Raw genomic sequence first — 22,255 nt, forward strand, 5'->3', positions numbered from 1 at the left:
TGGAAGCATATCCATTTTCTTTGTGAACTTTATTATTTGTGTAGATGTCTAAAGAACTTTATTGATTGGCAACATCTTCTATAAAGTTTTACAATTTTGTAAATAAAGCTTTTCTATAAAAATCGATGTCTAACCATTTGAAGTAAAAATCTAAAAGCCTATCCTTAAAATTTTCAATAAGTTTTTCATTTATTCCATGAAAAGCAACTTACATACCATAAAATATTTCCAACAATTATTCTAATTATAATTTATTTTCAATGTTCGTTATTTTTGTAACCAATCATCCCAACACCAAAATCAAAGGCTTCCAGAATTAACTTTTTCAAGGCAAACATTTTTCCAAGTTGTATAACATAAATTTTCAAAAAAAAAAAAAGTATCGAATTCGAACCAAAGAAATTAAGTTGGCAGTGAAGAAACAGACGTATGTTTTCCATTGCTTAAACATAAAACATAACACCCCAAAATAATACGATTAGCTGTTGTCTACTAGAGTCAACAGCTAAAATATGTAACACATCTTACATTGGTCAAAATCTTAAAACAAAATCAAAATCAAAATCTTTTTGAGAACAAAATCACCTTAAGTTGGCTTTCTCATGTTACGCCCTGCACGGATAACTTCATCCACAAGTAACAGCTGTGATGCAATCACCGGTCTACAAAAAAAATAAATAAATAAATAAACTGATAAGCTATTATATACTTACTATTTTTTATTTAAAACAGAAAAGGGAAAATAAGAAAGTACGCTGAGTTGATGATTTGGCGTTTGACAGCGTAATTGTCGAAAATGCCCTCCATCTGAGGGTCAATGGGATCGCCTGTGTGTTGGTTTAGTCCAACAACATTCCCATTATCATGCTCCCCCTAATCAATTCAAGTGAGAGACTTTATTATATGAGAAGAAAGGAAAAAATAAATAAATAAGAGATCAAGGATATAATGGGAATTACAGTCAAAGAAATTATGACGTCTTGTGTATCAAGTCCAGAATTTTCAGCAAGTGTCTTTGGCACAATAAGAAGAGCATCCGCAAAAGCTTGAACACCAAGTTGAGCACGCTAAAATAACACAAAAAGTTTAAAAATTAACTAATATTTGGATTTAAAAAGACTACAAATGATAGAGAGAACAAATTGTCGAATTTACCCCTTTAACAGTTTTCTTCACTTCATTAATCAAATGCTGTCTGGCAGCAACCTCAAAAGCACCAGCACCCTGAAATACATACATATTAAATAAAAAATATAAGTTTTACACATAAAAAGCTCAATTTAATGAAAGTCAAAAAGTCAACGCATGTTCTTACTCTAACAACTGCTTCATCTTCAATTGTGTTTTTTACTGATCGCAGGCCATCTCTAACAGCATCCTTGATTTGTGCAATCGTGTGGTCATTTGGTCCTTTAATGATAATAGAAAATAAAACAAATTATCACTATTTAAAAAAAAAAAAAAAAAATTAAGATGATTTTTTTTTTAAAGAAAAATGAAAAGTTTAATTACCTTTGATTAAGATTGTGCAGGAGTTTGGATGCTTTACATTCTCAACAAATGTATACTTCTCTTCCCCAAGGACATGCTCATACACAAGTCCAGCCCATCCAAGAACATCAGGGGCTAAATCGTCCACAGAATTAACAGCTTCACCACCACATGCCAAAACCAAACGTTCCATGTTTCTCCTTTTGGCTCTTCGAAGTGCAACTATCTGTCAAATTACCAAAAATAACCCTTACACAAACCACCACGTGAAATTACCAAAATACCCTTATGGATATTTATGAGTTACTTTACTTACCCCTGCCCTGGCAAGAAGATCCAGCGATGGAGGGTCGATCCCTTTCTGGTTGATAACAACAAAGTTGTCATCAGGACCACACACCTGCAAACACAAACATTTATTAAAATATGAAATTACCATTTTACCCTTTTCCCTTTACTTATTTAATATTTATCCACCACTGAATACTGCTTTTTTTTCAAAGAAATGATTTTTCTATTTACTTATTTAATACTTATCCACCAGTGAATAACCATGAGAAATATTAGAATGTGAAATTTCCAATTCTACCCTTTGGTTTTCTAATATTTTATCCATCACTGAGAACAATGTTTTTCAAAGCAATGATTTTTCTATCGACTTATTTAACATCTATCCACCACTGAATACCATGAGAAATATTAGAATGTGAAATTTACCATTTTACCCTTTACTTATTTAATATTTTTATTCAACATTGAATATACCTTGTTTTTCAAATCAATGATTTTTTTCACTCTCTCATCAACAGAACGTCTCTCTGCAACAACCATTGCTTCTCTCTGTTCCGCATTTGAGTAGAAAAATCCAGCATTTATTTCACTGAAAAAGAATTCTCAAGTTAACTTCTTAACATTTAAATATTCATTTTACCATCATTATTAAAACTAAAACATGAATATTTTACCTTTTCTCATACTCCAATGAGACATTACATGTCAAGATATGGCAATTCTCAGCTCTCCTCTTCATATCAGGATGTCTGGATCCATGATCAAGAACAAGGCCTTCCACCTATTTAACATAATCAAAAGACAACTTAAAAAAAAATCAAAAACAATAAAGGAGATTAATGTCAATATTTATTTTTAAAAAATCAAGTCTTAACATACCAAACGAGTGTCTACATCAAACTTGTGGCGCATGTGCATGATCTCCACCATAAAAAGATCAATAGGTTCTTCAGGTTTACGGATGCAGAGCACCTAAAAAACAAGAAAATATTAAATAATCAAATAATCAAATGCTTTTATAAAAAAATTAATAGATTTATTTATGTTGTAGATTTATAAATGTAGAAGTCTCACCGCATTCACAACTATGTTAGTTAATTGATCTGCCAAAGATTCATATAACTGCACACAAAAGTTTTAAAAGAATGAAGGGCTAGAAATATAAATATATAATATGCATGTTATTAACCAAACATAAACTTAAGTGGAAGAAAAAGCAGCATACTTTCATTGATTTGTTTATTATAGCATCTTACTACAACATTATACTTTGAAAATTCTATCCAATTATAGCAACTTTACAGCTACAACTGGATAGATTTTTCAAAGCATAATGTCCGATTTGGAAGATTGTTTTGAAATACAATTCCTTTAATAGGAAAAAAAAAGTAGAAGTATAATGTTGTAATGAAAATAATACAAGTAGGAAGCTATAACATAGAAATAAATGAATGTCTGTTGCTATTTCTTGCATATAGCTTGCAAGAAAAGAGAGCAAGTTAATAAAATAAAAAAATATAAAAAATAAAAAAAAACCTTGGTTCTTAATGTTGTTCTTGCTACCATCTTTAGCATTTCTCTATCAGGTCCATCACCCATCACTACAGGAGTCTTAAACTTTTCAAGAAACTCCAGTGTTGCCTTTTTGGCAATTTCAAAACCATCAACCACAACACGTGGATGCATCCCTGTGTGAACATTTAACATTGTAAATAATCATAGTTTCTTTTAAATAACCATAAAAACATCTGAATAAACCAGAGGAAAAAATGCTAGAAGGGAAAAAAAACCTTCATCAATACAACGTTCAGCCTGTTTCATTAGCTCGCCAATGAAGATGACTGTAGATGTTGTCCCATCACCACTAATATCATCTTGTGCAACAGCTGTCCTTGCAATCATAATGGCTGTTGGGTTTTGAATTTGCTGGAATCATGAAATTAATCTCAGGTTCAAAGTTTAAAATTAATCCAAAACACATCAAAAGGTAATATGAATCCTCATATTACAAAGGACAATGAGTTGGTATGTAAATTGTTGCTTTGATTTTGCATATTTACTTAGGTTTCTGAGTTACAGATTCAATCCTTACTCGTATTTAATTTTAAATGTATCTTACTGTATTTTCAGAAAAAAAGGTTTTTTATACCTATATGTCATTTTCGATTGGATCAAACGTTTCTGCTTGCCAAAATATGCCTACTTTTGTTCTATGACTAGATCACTATACACAAGGAACATACCATCTCTTTCAACAAAGTGTTTCCATCCTTGGTTAACTTGATATCTCCAGCTCCTCCAACAAGCCTGTGAAACGATTTACACAACAGTAAGCATAATAACAAGCCAAAACAACGATATAGTTTAAGAAAAAGCAAACACGGAAACTACGGAGGATGAAAATAAGAAGCTAACATCTTAATGGTGCCTTTAGGGCCGAGGTTACTCTTGAGAACATCTTGTAAACCCTTAGCGGCATTTATGTTCATGTGAAGTGCAGCGGATTTGTTAAGCACTTCGGCATTAGGGTTCAGAACCCGTAGAGACATCTTCGATCCTGATATTTTGAGAGATAGAAACACAAATGTTGAGTTAGGAGAGATGAGTATAAGCGAGGTAGTGAGAAATGTAAAGGAGCGAGAAGTTACCTTGGATTAGTTAAAAGCAGAGCGGATCTTGCAGAAGTGATGATGACGAAGAAGATCAGGGGAGGGAAGAAAACTGCGTCGGAGCGGGAGTTCTTCAGAAGTGAAGTGGGAGACGGTGGAAGAATGTTGGTTTTTAGGGCTTCTTTTTGGTGGAATGGTTTACTTAGCGATTCTTTTAGTAGCGGTGTGACGTCGTTTCGTTCTACTATCAAAGTTCACACTTCATACACTAGTTTAATGATTTATCTTTGGGTTTATTATTATTCAGTATTCCTTCACTATATAATAGGTGTATATATACTACAAAATTATTATGATCTTAAATTTAATAAAATTATCACTCAAATTGCGAGTATAACTTTAGGCATTCTTATGACAAAAAAGATAATCGATCATCATTTATCATTTAACCACCGTTACTTGTAAAAAGTTAATAATGTAGTAAAAGTTAATAATGTAGTATGATGATGAATAATATATATTATGATTGTGTAAATGTAGAGTAAATTACACGAATGATCCCTATGGTTTGGGGTAATTTGCGTGTTTGGTTCCTAACTTATTTTTTTAACTTGGAAGGTCCCTATGGTTTGTTTTTGTTACACGTTTGGTCCCTACTGTTTATTTTTGTTACACGTTTGGTCCCTGACTTATCTAAAAAAACTATTATTTAAAGAGAAAAAAATGATGGGGGGATGTGAGGTAAGGTAAGGGGGTGGGATTAGGGGTGTGTTTATTTAGATAAATTAAAAAAATCAAGGGCATAATAGTCTTTTTAGGTAAGATAAGGACCAACCGCGTAACAAAAACAAATAGTAGGGACCTTCCGAGTTAAAAAAATAAGTTAAGGATCAAACACGCAAATTACCCGTAAATCATAGGGATCATTCGTGTAATTTACTCGTAATGTAAGTGTAAAGTCATTATGTGAATAGTATCCTATAAATATTTTGATATGACACGTAATAATGACATTAGTAGTAGTATGTTATGTAGCGTTCGTTTGAACTCATTAAACGAACGACACATAGATACATACCAATGTTTTGAAAACCGGACCGGACATTGAACCGGCCGCCATACCGGTTCGATGGTTCAACCGGTCGGCCCAGTCCAAAAAACCGGATGAACCGGATGACATCATTTTTACATCATTATTGTATTTTAAATTAAAAAATAATAAAAAAAATACAAAAATAAACTACAAAACAACAATACCAACAATAATAAGTGTGTTCAATTCAACATTAAGTATCAAACATACAAAGTATCATTAAAAAAAAAATCCATCACATCTTGATTCAAGTTTTGAAAAAACAAAGTTCACAACATCAAAATACCATGAATTTTATCAAAATTCAAACTGTAATCACTTTCTAATCTTCATCTAAAGGAATCCATATCAATCTGTTCTAAAGCAACTCCATCATCATCTTCTTCATCATCTTCAATATCAAATAGAAATTCAATTTTAGAAAAACTTAAACTCAAATAAAAAACAAGAATAACAATAATATTGATAAAAAAAATAATAATAACCTTGAGAAACTTGGGATTCAAACATTATCGATTCATTGTAGTTTGGTGGTTCATCTTCAGTCATATTCTCCAATTCGGTATAACTTAATTCACCTTCCGGTATTTCATCAACCACCCAAAACTCAATTTTATCAATGCTTTCATAATCAATCGGGTCATAAGACTTTTTGTGATCCTTAAGCCTAGAAAAAAAATATTATTCTACTTTTAAAAATAAATAAATAAAGGGAAAAAAAGTTTGAAAGTATAAGTTACCTATTTTGTAGACGCAAGTTATAATGAACATAAACAAGATCATTAAGCCTTTGATGCTCCAACCGATTCCTTCTTTTAGTGTGGATTCTCTCAAAGACACTCCAATTCCGTTCACACCCGGAAGAAGAAGATGTTTGGCTTAAAATTCGAATTGCAAATTTTTGCAATTCTGGAGCATCTCCACCATGTAATTTCCACCATTCGTCTAATTGAAAAATAATAAAATAATATAATAATCTTTTTACTAAAATTCGCCATTAATAAAAATTTTAAAAAATATTACCTGGGCGAGTAGTATTACGAGAAGCTAAAGCAAGTGTTCTACCAAAACTACCTTCATGCTCACGAAACAACTTTAGTAGGTCCATAAGAGTTAGACCATTGACAGGACCATCACTACTGTAACGCTCAATCATATCCATAACCCCTGCAACCACCTCTGGTTTCTTACAAAAGCTTTATTGATCATATTGAAAGACCATATTCAACCAATAAGCCGTAGCATGAAGACTCTTACACAGCATCCTATCCCAACAATTTTTAATGATGTTAGTGTAAGGATGGTACAACTCTTTGTTGTTGCGAAAAAGTTTCTTAATTCCTTTTTTTGCCCTATACATCCCTTCGTATACATAACCTATAAAAACATCATTAAAAATAATAAAAATGATAATATATTTTTAAACATCATTAAAGAATATAAAAAAAAAAAAAGTTATACCTAAAGCCGGCTTCTCATCCGAATCATAAATCCGTAAAAGTCTCAACATTAGAGTCATCACTTTTACTATGATACGACAATTATTCCAAAAGTTTTCATTCAATATGATAAGCTTAACTTCTTTTGCTTTTTCCAATCTAATCACTTTTTTATAATCCGGGGAGGTGACCATAGCTTGCAAATCATGTTTGTGATCACACAAACTCTTCAATGCGATAAATGCAGTACCAAAATGAGTGGCACCCGGACGAATAATCTCAATCCAACCTGGTCTTTTTCTTAACCAATTTAATGGCATTTGTGGTTATAAACAAAATCTGTAACCCTCGATGCAAGTGTAACCAAATCAGCAACTTGAGGCATCTCCGACATATCCTTCATAATCAAGTTCATACAATGAGCTGCACAAGGAGACCATACAATAGACAGATATTTCTCACATAACAATCTTCCTGCAGCCTTATAGTTTACAACATTATCAGTGACTAAATGAACTACATCCTGCCGACCAACAATCTCAACAATCTCACTAAATAAGTTGCATAAAGTTTGGGCATTACTCTTTATATTCGATGCATCAACTGATTTTATGAAAGAAATCATTTTTGCATAATACACCATAAAATTGATAAGAGGTCGTTGTCTTGTATCACGCCACCCATCTCCCATAATTGTACAACCATTTTCTGCCCAATAACGTTTATAAGAATCAACTATAAGTTGTACAGATTGTTTCGCGTCTTTCAACAACATCACACGCATAGCATGATATGAAGGCCTTGTGTATCCATGACCCATACTAGCGACTTTACTCATTGCTATTTGAAAAATGGGAGAATTCACGGCATTCATATGTATGCAAGAATCATAAAACCACATAGCAAGAGCTAAATCTGTTTCATGCCATCTTTCCTTACCTTGCAATGTTGATTTAATTGACGGTTGAGATGGATCATGCATACCCCGTTTGAAAAAAGGTGGCACAGTTTGTGTTTGGGAGGTAGGAGCTTTTCTTTTTCCATCTTTTTTTTTGAGTTGTTTGTTGGGTGAGTACTTGAACCTCATCATCATAATCATCAACATCATACAAGTTATTCATCCCCGAAGTATCACCGAGCACACCAACATGTTTCTCTTTTGCTTTTTTGGTATTTTCATCCAATGAACTTTTCATGAGAAACTTTATATCTCCAGGACAACTCGGATATGTTGCAATACTACCGGACACTCCAGCAAGGTGTTGTTTCATTATATTGATACCTCCACCATTGTATGTTTTTTTACAAAAGGTACAAAAATATGACTTTTTTCCAGCTCCATCTCGTATTTCAGTAATATGCCTCCAAGTTGGATCCTTTTTTATCGAAGTTTTGGTTGAGTAGAAGCTTCTGAACCAGATGGTACAATATTCGATTGTGCTTCAGATGGATTAGAACTTGGATTGGAACTTGAACCCAGAGTACTCATAATCTAAAACACAAATATAAACAACCAATGTTATAGTTGAGCACATGCTAATAAAAAATCTAATCTAAAATCTGATAAGTGCACAATCTAAAAAATCCTAAATGGAATGCTAGAGTGATACTAACAGTAAGAAACAATGCAATGGCATTGTAATACTAACAATCTAACATTAAGAGCCAGACAATCAAAACTCTGATCTATAGTTTGATAAGTATACAGTCTGATAAGTGATAAGTATACAACAGTGAATAACAGTGTAATACTAACAATCTACAATCAAAAATCAGTTAATGTAATACTAACAATCAACTGTCTGATAAGTATACAACAACGAATAACAATCTAACATTAATAAACAAACAATGCAATAGCAATGTAATACTAACAATCTAAAAAATCCCAACATAAATTACATGTAATGTATAAGAATGTCTCGTGTTGCTGTAGAATTTCCACATTCAGATGCTAAGTTGCATAAAGGGTAAGAAAGTAAGAAACAGTGAATACAATCCTAGAAAAAAAGAACGGAATCTACTAACCAAGAAATTCAAGCTTCTAATTTGTCTACTTACTAGTGGTGTAGCAGAAATCGATGTAGCAGTTAAGCAGAAATCGAAGAACGAAGGTGAAGCAGTTAAGCGAAATTCGGAATGGAATGTGAAAATCGGCTGATCGGCGATTGTTTTTTATGGAATGCGAAAATCGGCTGATCGGAGAACGAACGAAGGTGAAGCATTCAACGAAGGTGAAGTTGGAGTGGCCGAGTGGTCGATCGACTTCGAGGTTAGAGTTTGGGTGGTCGATCGCAGGTAGAAGGTGCGTTTGTTTGTTTTTGCGATTTGGGATTTGATTTCGCATCTGGGAATGGTTTGATTGGTTTCTATTTGTCCGATATTGGTTTAAAGAAAGAAAAAAAAAGTAAAAACTAGTTCCGAATCCGGTTCAACCAACCCGGTTCGACCGCGGTTCACTAAAAATCGTCGGTTTCTTATGGTTTGGCTCACTGCCGGTTTTCAGAGGCTAAAGAACTGGAACCAGCACCGGTTCCCGGTTGAACCGGCCGGTCCGGTCCGATTTTCAATACAGTGATACATACTACTATTAGTATAATTATTAGGAATCATATCAAACTATTTCTAAAGCATTATTTACATATTGACTTTACAATTACATTACATAATAATAACATACTATTATTCACACACTTATGATATATGATATATTTCACCACGCTACATTATTAATTTTTTAACAGATAGTGGTGACATAGTATGTTGTGATGGTGATTGGTTTTATCTTTTCCCCTCGGATGATAGTGGTTGATAGTTGACGTCATTGTTCCATTATTGGTGAGTCTTGTAGATTTTATTTACAATATTAGCAAAGATGTCGTGGTGCATCAAGGATTATCTGACATAGTTGTTTTTTATATCTCTTGGTAATTCAACAAGGTGTTTGGTAAATTCTTCAAATGTACTGACTGCTTGTAATCTTGTTTGATTAATTAGTCTTGTGTTATCTTGAGAGTAGAGTAGCATAATATCACTACAGTAGTTGATTCGAGCTTCTGCTTTTTTTTTATTAGTGCCTATTTTGGAACTAGCAAGACAGACACATGTTAATATTGAGATGAGATGATCAGCTGTAACACTCGTATTTTTAGGTATAAGTCTTTAAATATTAAATTATTAATTTTCGCATGTTGATGTCCTATGGTAAGCATAAGATAATCCCCTACCCTAAGCGTAAGTGGGATATCTTATGCGGAGGTTTAATGGCATACATTGAGCATAGGTCAAGCTACACCGAGCGTAGGCATGCTACGCCAAAACCCTAATCCTTGGGGTTGTAAGCCCTATTTTGTGACAAGTAGGAAATTTTGATTAAGCAAGGTTTAACATGTAGCTAAGTATAAGTGCAACCACAATGAAACCTTGTTGTAACAAAAACTTTGAAAGCCAAAAGGGCATCGTTTGTATAAGTCATGTTGATAGTAAACATTTAAAGGGTAAGTGAAGCCAAATGATTGAAACATAAATCATGGTATCAAAACATTGTTTTTTTGGCCTAGGTACCCTACCCCTTGAGATTTCGGTTCGCTTAGGACCACTCAAGGCTGAAATCTCACACCTAGAACACCCTAGGCCGAAAACACCACCTTAGTACCCCACTAAGGCTGAAAACACAAGCTATGAAGGATTCAAAACCGAAATCACAATCTAAAAAGAGGCTAGAACCGAAATCACAAGCCTAGGACACACCCAGGCCGACATCAAACAAGCCTAGGGCGAACTCACTTGGGATTTCGGCCATATTAAGGGAATTTCAAAGGGATTTCGGTTTAAGAGAAGTAAAAGGATATGGTTAGTTGACTTTTGTGATTAGATACTTCATCAGTTTCTCATGCAGTTTATTAACCAACAAATATCTATACTTTAACCAACAAGTAACTAGGCAAACATCCTATCACACTTCCCTCATGTTATATATATATATATATATATATATATATATATATATATATATATATATATATATATACACACACACACACACACACACGAGATCCTCATCCACAAATTCCCCACCATTTTTCATTCCTTCGTTCTACTATAAACTCTCTCAAGATTAAGCACAAAGCATCCAAGGATTTATTTCCCAAAGCTTGTTCTTATTAATTTTGTAAGATTTTCTTATTAATCTAGTGTATTCATACATTTTATGATAAGTTTCATCCTATTTACACACAATATTATGTGTTAAACCCTTAGGATAATATCACCTTCAAGGAAGTTCATCAACTCCATTCAAGAGTTTAAGCTTGAAATCTTCACACCATTTACTCAAACAACCTACATATCCACTCAATGTGAGTTCATACCCCCACATTTTCAAGCTTTTTCATGTTTTTAGGATTGGGGGGGGGGGGGGGGGAATACAATTAAAATTTTGCTTATCCTACAAATATTTACATGTTTTCAAATGTATGTTAAAGATAAAATATTATTTGCATAATATATGGTTAATACTAGTTTTGTAAAATTATTTGTGATATATACTAGTTTGAAATGCAAATCTAACAAAACAAACATAATCTATGTTATAAAATCATAAGAAAATTTATGATTTGTAAAACTACATTTTTTTTAAGCTTTTTACTAAAATATAACTTTTATAACCAAGGGGGTACATTCTAGTTAGTTCATTATTTTGTGGGTTACAATCCAAAATATAATGTTTTGACCTTACATTTTGAAACTAAACAAGATATTTTCTACATGTTTATATAAATGGTTATATAAATGTTCTTAACAAACAAACATGATAAACTATAACTGGTATAGTTTGGGAGTCACAAAACTACACTTTCATTTCAGAACAAACATATAATTATTTAATGGTATAATTATTTCATTTACAAGAAAACGATTTTTAAGTACAATAGACGTAAGCTATTTGATAAAGATTTGTGAGATCTTTAGTTTCACCGTACCCACCAAAGTACACACCTAAGTCCTGAATTATAACCAGAGTGTCCTGTAAGGAGAGCGTGACACTTGTGTGTAGATCTATTATAACACTTAATTTATTAAATAATTAAATAAATGAAATTTATGAACGAATGGTAGGCCTAAAATAAATAATTACATATCAAGGATCGTCTCGAAGGACTGATTATTACAATTTTAGAAGTCGGGGATTAAAAGTGTCAGTTCCGAATTAGTCTTGTAAGTATTTATGATTCAAACCTTCTTTGTGTGATTGTTTTCCTCTTACGCCATTTCTACTGCTTTATACTTAAGATTTTGTAAGGCAAGAGGCTTTTACAAATGCTTAGAAATGCTTTCGAGGGTTCAGGTGGCAATGGCTCTTTACATGCATATGCAGAAGCATTTTGCATAATCATGTAAATGGGTGTTGGAGACAAATCATTCATTGTCAGGAAAGCTGCTGCAAGATGTTTAAATGCTTTTGCTAGTATTGGAGGCCTAGGCCTAGGAGCTGGAGAGCTTGACAATTCCGCCTCTTACTGTGTTAAGGTACCACTTTCTTAGTCACTACGTGTATCTTGTTGCATGAGGTTAGTTAGACTTGAAGAAGTCGACTATTTCCAAGGAGATGACTCCAGATAGAAGGGTGTGGAGTAGTTTAGGAGTAGTCTAGGCCCTGGGTTTCATTTTCTCTCTTTGTGCTTTTTATACAATATTTACCTTCTTACTCTTATTCCTTGTTTGCTTATATAGCTTATATTGCTAGTGTCTACCTTATGCTTTATCCCCTCTACCCATTGTGGGCATGCATTTTCATATACCCAGAGGTTATCTTTGAAAACAGTCTTTCCACCCTTACCTCATTCATATGGGATTTGGGTTTTGTTGTTGTTGTTGTTGTCTATTTGTATATAGTATCAAAATCCCATATATGATATTCTACATCTTATAAGGCTCTTGAAAATCGTGTATCATCGATTCGGGATGCCTTTGCAACAGCTTTGGGAGTTGTGCTTGCTCTTGTAATGAACACTCAAGCGTAGGTATACCATCTTCTTTTCAAATTTATGTCTCTGTGTGTACTTTTACATTTTTTTCTTTCTTTTTGTTTTTGTAAAGTTCATCTTGCATTTTATCATTCTTCTAGGTGCAACCAAAAAAAGGCCAGGCTAATGCAAAAAATTATAACGGGAGTTTGCAAAAGCATCTTATATTGCCCTTCACCAGAGGTGTCTTTTTGTTGAAATTTGAACTCCATTGCATCGGTTTTTTTGTTATATATAATATTTTGATAGATGTAGTATTTTTTGCAGCAAGTGGACCTCGTTCAAAGGATTTGCGAATAGGTATAACCTTGTCATGGGTGTTCTTCTTACAGGTAAAATTTTGTCTCTGTTGCTAGTTTTTAGGATATTTTCTGCAATATTTATCCTTTATTCCTTACATTTTGAATCACATGCTCTTTTTTTTTTTTAAGTTTTTCAGGGAATACGGCTTAAGTATATGCATCCAGATAGCGAGCTCCAACATTATCTTGTGCAGATTATGGATATGCTTCGTGCATAATATGTTGTAGATGCATAATCATTGGTATTTGCTTATCAGTTTGTGGATTTACCTTTGTTTCTTAATGTATGATATTTGTTTTTAAAGAATCAATCAATTTACTAATGTATTATTTTTGTTTTTAAAGGCATGTGTTTTCTATATTCTACGGGTTGGTGTGATTGATCAAATGACTGAACCTGTACAAAGGGTTTTCTTAGTTAATCTAGGAAAGCAGGTTTGCTAGAAATTCTTGCTTCTCCTATCTCATCTCACTCAAGTTATGATCTTTCTTGATTCCATTAGTTCCAATGACTTGGCATGATTTCTCTGTTACAACTTCATTCCCCTGATGCAAGTCCATCAATGAATATTACTGCTTTACGCACTTTGTCACATACCCTAAAAACTTTTGGAGAGGTAAGGTGTATCCTTAGATTGTTTTTAATAATTTACTATGACATCACTTTCAATTTCTCTCTTCATTTTCAGGTTCCTGTTGAATTCTAGGAGGTTCTTGATGACACAGCAGTAGCAGCATTGTCTAACTCCTCGCCTCTTGTAAGATATTATGATGTTTTTGTTATCTTTTTTTTAGTTGCATATGAGACGCTTTGGGCCTTATGCTTGTTTTGGAAGGGAATGATATTGATGAAAATGAAAATGGAAGGAAATTACAGTGATGTTATTTAGCAAAGGGTAAATTGCTGGAAATACAAATAGCAACATATTACACCCCTTTTACCAATATAGGCAATGTACTTTATTAATTATCCGGAATAGCAATATACTTACGATTTATTACCCATAATAGCAACGTACCTACATTTTATGCCAATAATAGCAATATGTAATTCACAATATGCCTTTTAGCATATGCAAAATGCTAATCTAAGTTGTCTTTGGCACAATAGTCAATATCTTAATGAATACTTTTCAATTATGTCTATGTTTTGCTTTTCTTTACTTTGGTATTTCTTGATCTAAGCACTAGTGACAACTTATTTGTTTTGGCAAAAAAACTGGCAATTTCACATTCTATGTTTATTATTTGTTAATCCACTTGCCAAACACTTCAAAATTCAAATCCGACATGATTGGTAGGTACGTTGTGAGTCAACTTTGACTTTGCGTGCACTGGCGGAGATTGATCCGACATGTGTTGGTGGTTTGGTCAGTTATGGGATCACTACACTGAAGGCACGAAGAGAAAATGTGTCATTTGGGAAGGTATTACATCAAAGACATAGTTTTCTTTTAAAGGAAATTTGGAATTCAGTTACTTCACTTGTTTATATATATTGTTTTCTGAAAATGGTATACAGGGAAACAACCTGTAGGTTGAGCTTGATTCCTTAAGTGGACAAGCTACAGTTTTGGTTGCACTTGCATCTGTCTCCCCAAAGCTGCCTCTTGGTTAACCAAATAAGGTATAACTGTTATTATTCTTCAGTGGCATTGTTGTAATTCTTGATTTTGAAAACTGAAAACTATTGCATGAGTTGTACAGGAGATGGAAGACCAGGTGTTTGATATTCTTTCATTATGGGCTTATATCTTTAGTGGTCGAGGCTAAGAGAATCAAGCAGATTCATCTGAGAATCTATCTTCTAAAATAAGCCCATAATGAAAGAATATCAAACTACTGCATGAGTTGTACAGGAGATGGAAGACCAGGTGTTTGATATTCTTTCATTATGGGCTTATATCTTTAGTGGTCGAGGCTAAGAGCATCAAGCAGATTCATCTGAGAATCTATCTTCTAAAATAAGGTTAGCCCACTTTTCATCAATTATGCCCCTTTTGTTGGTGAAATTACCCATCTGCCCTTTTGGATAAGCTTGGAACACGCGTCCACCGCTTGCCTCAGTCATATCATTCTCAACCATGAAATTTATTTTCACATTAATTTCTTATTGTATATTGGCTGTAAATTAGTTGTAAAGTTAATGCGTATCTTTTCTTGTTATGTATTTTCCTAGTTTAGTGAGGTAGGTTCTAGTATAAATTAAGGTTCTCCCTTGTATCATTCATCCCAAGAAACACATTCACCATTTTCTTCTCTCCCTAATAGTGGATATGTTTTAACAAATTTTCCATTAGGTGAGACAGGGTTCCTACCTAGATCCACCATTCCTTTTCCTCCCCCCCCCCCTTGATCTCTCCCATCCATATTTTTTTCTTTCATTCTTATAATTTTCCTCAAAAAAAAAAAAAAAAAACAGTGATATGGTTTTGATAATGGAAGCATAAAGGATTTCTATTGTTGGTAAATGATATTCATTGCCTTTAATACTATCCATATTTGCACTTGCTTCCATTTGATTCCATAAATCCCTAATAGGCACTAGATTCCCACATCCATCATCACCTATATCACCTAAGATCTGCTATGTTGTTTTTCTCTCGAGGCTTTTTCATTTTCATTTTCATTTTCTTTTACTGTTTTTATTCTTAGTTGGTGATCTATGAATCACGAAATCTTGCAGACTTTTTCATTTCTAGCCACATAGGGTGGACTCCGGCAGCACAACTGAAAACCCTAAAATCATCTAAGAGGGGTAATATTGTCATTTTTTTACTTTATTTCACTAAAGTTTTTAATTATACATTCTATCCATTGCACGCGTACTTTTGTTTCAAATTAGGACAGTCTAAATGGGCATAGCTTTTTCAACCAGTTACCCTTTAATACATCCACTTGGTGTCTATGTAGCATACCGTCCACGTGGACTTTTTATTTAAATTTAATTTTATCAAAAATTAAAATTATTTTTGTTTATTAAACTTAAAACTTTGGATTTTATTGACAAATACCCTTTGATTTCTCGAATATCTCTACATAATTCTTGACCGAATATCTTTGAGTTCACCTGTTTTTCTTCATAAATAATTGATTTTGAATACGATTGTTAAATCCTGAAAGTACCGTCTCTTTTATCAAAGAAAAATACATTAACGATGGCAGACTGCAAAAGGACCGATGGGGCAAGGTGGCAGTCCCTCCGACCTGTGCTGGAGGGGAACGCCCAGTGTGAAACTCACTTTCTTTGAACCCATTTGCCAAAGAATGAGCATGTCCCTGTTGTTTCCCTTAGAAATTGCTTTCCAAGCTAGAAGAAGAATTTGCTCTTCATTTTAGAGGTCTGATGTACCCCTAAGAAGGGGTAGAAAAAGAAAGGAACCATTGAAGGATGCCTATGAAGTTGGCATATTCTGGTTTACCCGTAAAAGGGGTAGACCAATAATGAAAGAGGAATGGGATATCAATCTTAGGGTTTCACCCATAGAATAGCTAAGATTGAAAATTGAAATCACCATCACATTCAAATGTTCAATGGGTGAAACCTTAAGATCGCTGTCCCATTCCTCTTTCATTATTGTTCTACCCTTTTTACAGGTAAACAAGAATATGCCAACTTCATAGGCATCCGTCAATGGTTCCTTCCTTTTCCTAACCCTTCTTAGGGGTACATCAAACCTCTAAAAAGGAGAGCAGTTTCTTCTTCTAGATTGGGAAGAAATTTCTTAAGGGTACATCGGGCACATGCTCATTCATTGAATGATGGGTTTAAAGGAAGTGGGTTTCACACTGGGCCTACCCCTCCATCACAGGTCGGAGGGACTGCCACCTTTCCCCATCGGTTCCTCTACTGTCTGCCATTTTTAATCCTTATTTCTTTGATAAAAAAGAGACAAATATTTCTGGATTTTACAAGTAGATACAAAATCAAAGCTTTGTGAAGAAGAAGATGAGAAATCAAAGGCTTTATCAAGAATTCTGTGAGTATTGGGGAAAACAGGAGAACTTAATTCTGTTTGTCAATAAAGTTATAAGTTCTAAAGTTTAGTATACTAAAATGATATTATGTTTTCATATCATTACAATTGAATAAAGTTCAATGTGGATGCCACGTAGACACCAGGATGCCGTATCAGAGGGTAACTGGTTGAAAATGTTATGCCCTGTTGACATTCTTAATTTGAAACAAAATTCGGTTGTTTAATGGGCTAGAATGTATAAAACTTTAGTGATTTAAAGTAAAGAGAAATACATAGTTTGTTACCTTTCCTTAGCATTAGTATTACCCCTTAAATTTATTGTCATGAGTTGCTAAAAGATATCGTTTTCATCTTTTTGCTAGGAACTGAGGTAAGTCATGTTTTGTTACTTGTACTGATTTCCTTATAATATTTACCATTGTATGTTGAAGTCATACGACTTTTTTGTTATTGTTATCTAAACCTTGCACTTATGAATCGATAGGATTGGAGTAGATTGTCGGAATAAAGGTCTCAGTTGTGGCCGACAATGGTGACAACTAGAATGGTTGCGGAGAGGGATGACGGTTAGTATTAGGGTTTTTAGATGCGAAAAATGTTTGGAGAGATTTATGGTTTGAAAAATGTTTTGAGAGATTTATGGTTTGAAATGAATGTCTAATTTACACATCTCATTTTTTCAAAAGTTTATTTTTCATTGGTCAATTTCATTTTCACATGGATTACCAAATGTTAAATCTAGCCATTCAAATTTGATCTAATGGATAGAATGTAATATAGGTTTTTTTTTTTTTTTTTAACTGGATCCAAAAATTTTATTTTATATTTTTTTTTCCACAAATCTACTTATTTATATTTATATTTTGGCGTAAAATTTATGTTTTGTAGATTTGGCCTCTCATACTTCAAAGAACATATAATAATTTGTATATCGTAAATTTTTGCTTAGTATCTTTAATGCTCGTAATTGAATGAAATTATAGTAAATTTGGTATATTTATAAATAAGAATAACAATATAATATTTAATTTTGTATCAATAATCAATTAAAGAAAAATAAAAATTAAATCCTAAAACAATTATGATATTAGTTGTGAAACCAAAGGACATCGGTTCGTTTTGTATTAAAAATACAAATCATAATTATCAACAATTAGTTGGTATTAAACACAATTATCAAAACCATAAAACTGGGTGCTAGACATGGTACAAGGATCTATGCGTGGAATCTCAACCAAATTAATAAATATATTTCATATACACAAAACATATGTTAAAAATATATAATTAAATTGAAATATATCAATTTCTGTTGATAAATAACTATATACCTGACAATAAGCCAACTACAAAATCGTTCTAAATAAACAAAACTATGTTTTTACTTTTTTATTTTATTTTATGTAAATTTTTTTTTTTAATTACTAAAATATCGCCATGTTTTTATAATACAATCATATAGTAATAAACACACACAAATTAGTTCTATATAACCCCAATCATATTTGTTACTAATATCCATTCACACGATTTTAGTATTTTATATTATATATGTTTATACATTTGTTATAACTTACAAATTTAAATAGTTGATATAATATATATATATATATATATATATATATATATATATATATATATATATATATATATATATATATATATATATATATATATATAAAGCAAATTTTATCTTTTATGCGATTAACATGTAATTTATGTTTATTTTGAAAGGCATACAAGAAACAAGTAGTTTTTTTTCTAATGTATCTATGACAACAAACGTAAAACCATGTTGTATTTTTTATGAAGTCTGATATTACCAAAATCTACATACAAAATAAAGGATCCTAAAAATCGTGCTTCAAGTTATAACAATACAAAAATTAATAATAACAATAAAAGAAATCATCTAAAAATATCAAATTTATTAAAAATACAAAATATTTAAAATACAAACATATCGCTATTTTGCTAAAGTAATGTATACATACAACTTTAAAACAGTAAAACAATAAACAAAATATTTTTTTTATCAAAATCTAAAACAATAAACAAAATATTTTTTTTATCAAAATCTAAAAAATCCAACACTTCTTACTGATGCTCTCTCTTTACTTTTGTTTTTCATAGATCTAAAATAGATAAAGGTGAATACAAAAATATGTTAACTTTACATCTAAATCCATATCAAAGAGCTTGAATTCTTGATCTTTTTGTTGTCGGATACTGTAACAAAACACAAAAAAAGAAGAAAATTAGCAAAAACTTCTTGTACTTCCCGACCAAAAATAAAGCATTTGGTCATCCCATGTCAAACAATTATATTCATATTTACAATCTCTTTATCTTAATATTTAAAGTGCATATTACATACACCAACATCAAAATATTTAGAACATGTAGCAAAACTTTATAATAATTGTCGATGGGGTTTTCTTATCTAAAGAAATATCCATACAAATCTAGGTTTTAAGAAAACATGAGAAAATCGAAAATATAAGAAAAGAAAATTAGGTTAAGAACATATTATAAAACAATCAACAGAGGAAGCGTTATGTACGATGTTGGTGGTGCAATGGCGGTGATCGGTATGGATCTAATTGTTGTGTGATTGTTACGTAAAGTTGTACGGATGAAGTCGCCAATGAGATAGAATCGGTAGTGTTGGAGTAGATCGTCGGAATGAAGGTTTCGGTTGTGGCTGACAATGACAGCAACTAGAATGGTTGTGGAGAGAGATGACGGTTGGTATTATGGTTTTTAGATACATAAAATGTTTGGAGAGATTTATGGTTTTAAAAAAATGTATGGAGAGATTTATAATTTGAAAGCAGTGTCTAATTTATACATCTTATTTTTTCAAAAACTTATTTTCATTGATCAATTTCATTTCACATATATTACCAAATATTAAATCTGGCAATTCAAATTTGATCTTATCAATAGAATCTCACCTCCTTCTTTTTAAGACTTTGGTCTTAAAATTTGGTGAGCCTCACGTTTTATATATATATATATATATATATATATATATATATATATATATATATATATATATATATATATATATATATATATATAAACTCTTTATTAATAGTATAGTTTTTTTAATTAGGATGCAAGAGTGTTTATTTTATATTTTGTTTACCGCAAATCCACTTTCTTTTTTATATTTATATTTTGGCCAAAAAATTTACGTTTTGTTAATTTGGCCACTCATACTTCAAAGAACAGATAATTTGTTTATCGTAAGTTTTTTGCATACTTTTTTTAATATTCGTATTTGAAATGAGATTGATACTAAATTTGATACATTTATAAATAAGAATAACAATATAATATTTAATTTTCTATCAATAACCAATTAAAGAAAAACAAAAATTAAAATACTAAAACAATGATGATATTAGTTGTGACACCAAATGATATCAGTTCATTTTGTATTGAAAATATAAATAACAAGTAGTTGGTGTTAAACACAATTATCAAAAAAAAAAAAAAAAATGCTAGACTTGGCGCAGGGATCTATGCGTGCAAACCCCAACCAAACAAAATAAATGCATTTAATATACCAAGAACATCTATTAAAAATTTATGTAAATTAAATTCAAATATGTTCATTTCTATTAATAAATAAATATATATTTGACAATACGCCAACTACAAAATCGTTCTATTGATAAATAACTATATATTTGATAATAGGCTAACTATAAAACCGTTCTAAATAAACAAAACCGTGTTTTTAGTTTTTTTATTTTATTTCATGTATAACTTTTCTTTTTAATTTCTAAAATACTCTCATGCTTTTATAATACAATCATCTTGTAACAGATATACACAGATTAATTGTATGTAACCTCAATCATATTTGTTCATAATATCCATTCACTAGGTTTTAGTATTTTATATTATATATGTTTATACTTTTGTTATAACTTACGAATTAAAATACTTTATATAATAATATATAAGCAAATTTTACCTTTGATGTGATTAACATGTAATTTGTTTTTATTTTGAAAGGCATACAAAAAGCAAGTAGTTTTTTTATTATTTTTTTCTTCTTATGTATGTATGACTACAAACGTAAAACCATGTTGTATTTTTTATTAAATCTGATATTGCCAAAAAACCACACACAAAATAAATGATCCTAAAAATCGTGCTTCAAATTATAACAATAAAAAATAATAACAAAAGAAATCATCTACAAATATCAAATCTATTAAAAATACAAAATATTTAAAATACAAACCTATCGCTATATTGCTAGAGTGGTATATAAATACAACTTTAAAAAACTAAATCAATAAACAAAATATATTTTTTATCAAGCTTTGAAAATCTAACACTTATTACTGTTGCTCTCTGTTTACTTTTGTTTTTCATATATCTAAAATGGATAAAGTTGAATACAAACAATGTGAACTTTACATCTAAATTCATATCAAAGAGTTCAAATTCTTGATCTTTTTGTCGACATGTGTTCTGCAATGATACGGTAACAAAACACAAAAAGTAAAAGAAAATTAGCAAAAACTTCGTGTAACCCCATACCAAAAACAAAGCATTTGATCATTTCAGACAAAACAATTACATTCATATTTACAATCTCTTATCTAACTATTTAAACTGACATGTTACATATACCAACATCAAAATACCTCATAACATGTAGCAAAACTTTATAATAATTATCAATGGGGTTTTCCCAACTAAAGAAAAATCCATACAAATCTAGGTTTTAAGAAAACATGTGAAAATCGAAAACATAAGAGAAAAGAAAAGTAGGCTAAGAACATATTATAAGACAATCTAACAGAGGAAGCCTAATGTACGGTGTTGGTGGTGCAATGGTGGTGATTGGTAAAGGTCGAATTGTTGTGTGATTGTAACGTAAAGTGGTACGGATGAAGTTGTCGATGAGGTATAATTGGTAGGGTTGGAGTAGATCGTTGGAATGAAGGTCTCAGTTGTGGCCGACAATAGCGGTAGCTAGAATGGTTGTGGAGAGGGAT

General features: G+C 31.7%; 1 protein-coding gene, 1 long non-coding RNA gene and 1 pseudogene across 2 annotated transcripts; 1 reads left to right on the top strand and 2 right to left on the bottom strand.

Annotated features, from left to right (window-relative positions):
• Positions 1–414: 414 nt before the first annotated feature.
• Positions 415–4,568, bottom strand: LOC145043737 (T-complex protein 1 subunit zeta 2). Its single transcript, XM_078992478.1, has 16 exons — positions 4,431–4,568; positions 4,198–4,339; positions 4,026–4,089; positions 3,573–3,708; positions 3,319–3,470; positions 2,857–2,904; positions 2,662–2,754; positions 2,457–2,563; positions 2,257–2,371; positions 1,808–1,891; positions 1,513–1,717; positions 1,316–1,410; positions 1,156–1,224; positions 960–1,067; positions 755–873; positions 415–662 (listed from the first exon to the last, which is right to left on the bottom strand). Exons 2-16 carry the CDS (start codon positions 4,329–4,331, stop codon positions 587–589), a joined length of 1,605 nt encoding a protein of 534 aa, XP_078848604.1. The 5' UTR covers positions 4,332–4,339; positions 4,431–4,568; the 3' UTR covers positions 415–586.
• Positions 4,569–5,813: 1,245 nt separating this feature from the next.
• LOC145040732 (uncharacterized) lies at positions 5,814–8,010 on the bottom strand (annotated as a pseudogene).
• Positions 8,011–13,604: 5,594 nt separating this feature from the next.
• On the top strand, positions 13,605–17,831 carry LOC145039179 (uncharacterized). Its single transcript, XR_013679767.1, has 6 exons — positions 13,605–13,868; positions 13,941–14,009; positions 14,553–14,678; positions 14,774–14,878; positions 14,959–15,220; positions 17,716–17,831. It is a non-coding gene; the product is annotated as an uncharacterized LOC145039179 (long non-coding RNA).
• The last annotated feature ends 4,424 nt before the right edge of the window (positions 17,832–22,255 follow it).

The sequence above is a fragment of the Lactuca saligna genome, chromosome 4, assembly GCF_052625555.1.
Source record: "Lactuca saligna cultivar CGN05327 chromosome 4, ASM5262555v1, whole genome shotgun sequence".
Classification (NCBI taxonomy): Eukaryota; Viridiplantae; Streptophyta; class Magnoliopsida; order Asterales; family Asteraceae; genus Lactuca; species Lactuca saligna.